The sequence below is a fragment of the Hydractinia symbiolongicarpus genome, chromosome 6 (genome assembly GCF_029227915.1).
Source record: "Hydractinia symbiolongicarpus strain clone_291-10 chromosome 6, HSymV2.1, whole genome shotgun sequence".
Taxonomy (NCBI): Eukaryota; Metazoa; Cnidaria; class Hydrozoa; order Anthoathecata; family Hydractiniidae; genus Hydractinia; species Hydractinia symbiolongicarpus.
The window spans coordinates 13,733,554-13,739,553 of NC_079880.1; the positions used below are offsets into that span (position 1 = coordinate 13,733,554).

At 35.4% G+C, this 6,000-nt stretch overlaps 1 protein-coding gene across 1 annotated transcript; it reads right to left on the reverse strand.

Annotated features, from left to right (window-relative positions):
* Positions 1-4,174: 4,174 nt before the first annotated feature.
* Positions 4,175-5,671, reverse strand: LOC130648063 (tigger transposable element-derived protein 4-like). Its single transcript, XM_057454083.1, has 3 exons — positions 4,894-5,671; positions 4,354-4,448; positions 4,175-4,201 (listed from the first exon to the last, which is right to left on the reverse strand). Exons 1-3 carry the CDS (start codon positions 5,669-5,671, stop codon positions 4,175-4,177), a joined length of 900 nt encoding a protein of 299 aa, XP_057310066.1.
* Between the last annotated feature and the right edge of the window lie 329 nt (positions 5,672-6,000).

Consider the following 6,000-nt stretch of genomic DNA (forward strand, 5'->3'; position numbering starts at 1 on the left):
AGTGCAAAGATATGTGATGGATATGAAATATGTTTTATAAAATATGTGATGTACCACACTATCAATTACGAATTTACCAAGTTGCCCCAATACTGTTGTTTTTTCTGTTCTAATTTATTGTTAGGAGGATGTAAAAAGAATGTCAGTTTCGAAGTCGACTATTTCCGAATCTTTTGTTTAATGGGTGTCAAGCAATCCTTTTTTGTATTACACTCTCTTGTGAGAACATTTTTTTTTTGTCAGTGAATGCCTTGAGATATGATACAAACGATGGAACGGATGACATTTAACATTTTTCTACTTTTGCTCAAACAGAAATTCAGATTAAACTTTTAATCTAGATTTATTACAAAACCTTATGCCGTTATTGCATTCTATATAACTAGTAAAAGTATTTACAACTCGTTAGGAACGCATGGAATAACACATCTGAAAGAAAAGAGAGTACAAGTTATGGCAAAGTCAGTACTTTAGTGGCACCATAACTTTGAACGATACCAACGAATTGCCATATATATAAAACTACGGAGCATAATCAATTACGTAAGTATTGTTTTTACCAGAAAAAAAAGCGGAAAATACTCCTCATAATACTCACGGTTGAATAATTAAAATGTGGAACATTGTGACGCCATTATTGTCAACAAGTTTACTTTATATTCTAATCTTTGTATATAGTCAGCAGTGATTACACATTGGTTTTGTAAGCTTTCCATTCCAATCGGTAAATTATTTCAATTTGTCTTTGCAACATATTTCGAATTTCTTGAACAAACGTCATAACGACATTCGTGTAATTAAAATTTAAAAATTGTCAATTAGTTTTATCAGATATAAAACTGCCTCTAATTAATGCCAAATAATTTTTCTATGAGTGTTTATGTTTGTGAATAAGCTAAGACACATAACGTAAACAATATATTATCTTTATTTTCTACGTGGCAAACTATTGAGTAAGAAAATAGGTTTTTGTTTAAAAAATACCGTATTTCCTCTAAAGAACGCCGCCCTCTAAAGAACGCCGCCCTCCAAAGAACGCCGCACTTCTATATGAAAATTTGTAATAAACGCCGCCCTCTAAAGAACGCCGCCCTCCAAAGAACGCCGCACCTTAGATGCGGCGTTTATTAGAAAAAAACCATTTTAATAGGGAAAGTAAAAAAAGTTGGTATTTATATGAATTTGATCTGTTTTCTTCCACAAAATTCTTCTACATCTAATGACAAATACGAATATTTAGTTTTACGCTTTAACAGTTCACCGTGAAGAATTTTAGCATAACTTTTGCTAGATGTAAAACAAATGAACTTTGCAGGTACACTCAAACCAATCTCTCGTTTTCGTTTCCCAGTAACTGTCGCATTTACATGATTATCTCCAATTTCAATAAAAAACGATATCAGCTTTGACAACTCTATTGGCAAATGTCCCACTAAGGTTTCGTTGCCGTCCATGAGTTTGTACGTTCCAATTGCATTTCGAGAAAACTGATAATGAGAAAAGCAAAAGCAATGCACGATGAAAAAGCTGGAGAGGACACTGTTGCAAAAAATAGTTTCCAGGCTAGTCGAGGTTGGTTGGAAAAGTTCATGAAACGAAATTGTCTTTCATTACGTCGTAGAACGACAACAGTTCAAAAGGATCCAGCGTATCTTGTGGACAGGTTGGTGCAGTATGTAGTACATGTCCGCCAAATGTCAAAGAAATACCAATTCAACGCTGGTTCGATTCTTGCAATGGACGAGACTGCTGTTTGGGCGGATATGACAGCACCTACAACGGTGTCACAGCGTGGCGAACGAGAAATTATGCTTAAATCGACTGGTCATGAAAAGGTCAGAATTTCTGCATGCTTGACAGCAAAGGCAGACGGAAGTAAATTTAAACCATTTATTGTTTTTGGTGGTGCAAAACGCGAATGCAAAGAACTAAATACTGAATTCAAAAATAAATGCGTAGTTGTGTCCTCAAAAAATGCATGGATGAACGAGGAACTCACCTTACACTATGTGCAAACAGTTTTAGGAAAGTTTTCTTTTAATCGACGCTTGTTAGCTTGGGATTCATTTGAATGTCACATGATGGATTCCGTGAAACAAGAATCGTCAAAAGGCAGAATTGAGAATGTCATAATTCCCGGTGGCTGCACTAAATATATACAGGCACCAGATGTCTCATGGAATAAACCATTTAAGAGTCGGATGATCGATCTTATAACGAATGGATGGTTGAAGGTGTTCAACAGTTCACAAAAGGAGGAAACCAAAAACCTTTATCGCGACGAAAGCTAGTGCAATGGGTTTTAGACGCATGGAATGGCTTGAGCACGGAAATGATTATCAAATCTTTCAAGTCGTGTGGTTTAAATTTACCTCTTGATGGATCAGAGGATGGACAAATCCATTGTTTTAAAGAAGGATCGTCCTGTTCATCTGGTGCTACCTTAATGAAAAAAGCAACTGAGGCATTGGAAGAAGACCAATCTTCTGACAACCCATTTGAAATTTACGATTGTGATGTAAATGAAAGCTATGAGTCCTTTCATGTTATCGACGAAGACTCGGACGGAGATAGCGACATTGACATTGACATTGTTTAATAGACTTTTCATAGTTTAATTCTTTTGTTATCTATATTTAATCTTAAAGAAAATACTTAACGTCAACTTCTGCTTTTTGTCTCACTCATGGTTTTGTTATAAACGCCGCCCTCTAAAGAACGCCGCACCTAAAAATTGCATTTTGTAAAGAACGCCGCGGCGTTCTTTAGAGGAAATACGGTATATATTTATACAACACAATTCTTTCTCATACTATAATAAAAAATAACCTGTACTAATAACTGGTACCCACACATAACGCAGAAATGCATTCTTGATTTTATCTTTTTAATTGCTAATTGTTAATTACGTATTGCTTTTTTGTGTCAAAAAGGGGCAATCTTGACATATCATAGTGCATATTTGGAAGTGATAAGTATGGCCAATAACTATTTCTCATTGTTTTTTACACACAGAGGTGTGGGCTTAGGAATAGGATTTGACGTACGCTTTACAAAAATAAATTTTAAATTAATTATGTCAACTCATTTATTTTATTTTCATCCATGCTACTTTTGAGTTCCGTCTTATCCAGGGTTTGGCAAATGCACGCAAAGAATATATCTATTTATATAAATCGTGAACAAAATATTTATGAGAAATGTCATTTTCGTCTATTTCTCAAAATATTTTTACGGCATTACTTTACTACTACTCTGTAGCGGCGGAGGTTCACTTTAATAGGGCTTTATGTTAAGTAAACAACATTAAAATGCATTAGCAGCACTTACTTTAATTGTTTCAGATATCATGGAATTGGGGCGTTTTGGCGTCAGCAAAATTTAATGCGCTTTAACATTTTAGATCAACGAATTAATCAAGTCCAAAATCCCATTCGTATCTGGGCAAATTAGTTATGTCAAGTTCAGAGTGCGTGTTGCATTGGTAGAAACAACTTTAAAAATTACTTTTGGTTACGATCTTTGAAATTTCGCCCTCAGCTTCACTAATTTATTTTTCAGGTAAGCTACCCTCTTCCAAAGAACTAACTACACTATCACAAACTCAGTATTTGCTGCGCAAAACACGAGGGTAATTTCAATTGTGGTTCAACAATAGGTGTTCCCATAATTAATACATTGCTCATTTCTCACAGGCAAAGGTAATGGAATGCAGCCGTGATTATTCTTGACTTCGTTAGTGTTAAAAAGTGTGATAAGGTTCACGGGTTATTTTGTTTGTTAGAACCAATGCAAGCATTATAGAAAGAACGACTGTTGTATTCTAAAGGTTTCAAGTTTTTGCAAACTACGGACTGCAGCGCATTGCCCACATAAGTTTGTTTTTCTCATTTCATTGCCTTATGATTGCTGTCAACGAATGTAGCTGTGCATTACGAAGTGCAGATTGTTTAAATCGCTTAACCTGGCTTAACTATTTCAATTCTTTTGTTGCAACGCACACAGAAATGAGTTGTATAGCTAAGTTTTATTTGTATGTACACACGTTGTGGAAAGTACAGCTAGTGCATTTCAATATTCTTTGCTTAACATAAGGTCCTGTTAAAGTGAATTTTTTGCGGATATAGAAAACAATTCAAGTCGTACAGTTTGGATATTATGTTATATAAAAATTTTACTCATCTGAATAAAACATCTCTGGCTAAAATTATATGTTAACATCTAAAAACTGGTTCAAATGCAGTTATAGCACACCTAAATGAAGTCGGTTGACACATTTGGGAAATAAAAAAATGCGCAATTTCTAAAAAAAATAAATGTTTTTATGTTGGTTAAGACAAGTGTTATAATTACAGCATGCGAATGATGCGAGTTCATCGTAATGTGGCCATATTTGCACATTATGTACACGTTGTAGATCAGAGTGGCCAGCAAGCGAACCTGATTTTCTGTAACGAATACACCCGTTATATTCAATCTTTGGCTCTCATTATGGATTTGGTATCATCAGAAAGATAACAGGTATTACATAAAGGAAATTTTTTTACAATGCCAACATATGGCGGTATCCAAATACAGTAGACTCCCGGTTATTCGAAGCCTCAAGGGGGATAGGAATTTACTTCGAATAAACGGGAGTTCGAATAACTGAAAAATTCGTTTTCCCGCCAGATTTTCAACTTAACCTTAATGGGATGGACTTTCCTTAAGTAATTGAGGCATTGTGGTTCAGTTGAGCGTGTAAACACAAAGAATTTTTACTTTTTGAAGAAAGAATAAATTTGAACAAATTGTTAACAGGTTTTAAAATATGAAAGTTATAAAGAAAATGTATCTAGTAAATACAAGGAGTTCAACTCTTAAAAAAATCTTTAATGCTACATTGTTTTTTACTATCGATGTAGTGTTTTTGACATGTACGTGTTATCATGTTTAACTGCTTTTTGATTTCAAAACCATTCTTGTCAAACAAAGACCGTCTTTCCAACAATTCTAAGGCCTCTTCCAACTCTGACTGCTTTGGCTTCTTCGGGGGGATGTCATGTGCCTCAATTTCATCATCATCGTCATCTTCGAGATTCGGCCCGTTTTGATCTTTGTCCTCATTAAGTACGATTTCCACGATTTCCTCATCAGTCAATTCAATTGATTTACTCGTGCATACCTCAAAATCAATATCCACAAAATCATCTGCGTTAAAGATGTCGCCGTCAACTTCTCTTTTTTTCAACTCGCTTATGCTGTCAGAAAGAGATTTATATGGGTCATCAGCATCATTGAGACTCGTGATCTGTGCCTCTTTTGAGATGCCTGCCTTCTTAAAGCAGTTTTTAACGGTGTCTTTTGAAACAGCGTCCCATGATTTGACCAAGATTTGCATCCCTTCAAGAATGTTAATTTTAGGGACCTCTTTACCGCCGTCAATGAACTTTATTTGACGTTTCACAAGATTTGACCGGTAATATGCCTTCAATGCTCGGATTACACCTTGATCCATGGGCTGGGTCTTAGACGTTGTATTTAGTGGTAGAAAAACTAATTCTACTGCTTTAAGACCAGTGACTTCTGGATGAGCTGGGCAATTGTCAATTATCAAGACAATCTTTCGACTCGCAGTTTCAAATTTAACATCGAGTTTTTTCACATAATCGGTAAAGATTTCAGAATCCATCCAGGCCTTCTTTTGAGCTTTGTACTGACTTTGTACTTTGTGCTGTCATCCCTGGTGTACAAGACTTTTCCTCTCCAGAAATAATTCTGTAAATGATGTTTTGTCTGTACTTCCATCTGTCTAGCCAGCCTTCTGAAGCTTTAAAATCAGGTTCGTTGAATTGCTTTGCAAAATCCAATGCTTTTTCTCGAATGATTTGACCACTAATCGGCACAGTTCTTTCACGAGCGTTAACGAACCACTTTTAAACTGCTTTATCAATGTTATCGTATTTTCCGGAAGAAAGCTTTTGTCTTTTAACTCCATACTGGCCTGATTCATACTTGGTA

Excerpts from the sequence above, each read along its gene's own strand:
- LOC130648063 (XM_057454083.1), bottom strand. The coding sequence starts at position 5,671 with ATGGATTCTGAAATCTTTACCGATTATGTGAAAAAACTCGATGTTAAA. Across the intron at positions 4,449-4,893 it reads TCAAAAACACTACATCGATA|AAAATCAGGTTCGCTTGCTG; the intron begins GTAAAAAACAAT and ends TATTCGTTACAG. Across the intron at positions 4,202-4,353 it reads ACTCGCATCATTCGCATGCT|CCAGAGATGTTTTATTCAGA; the intron begins GTAATTATAACA and ends ATATAATTTTAG.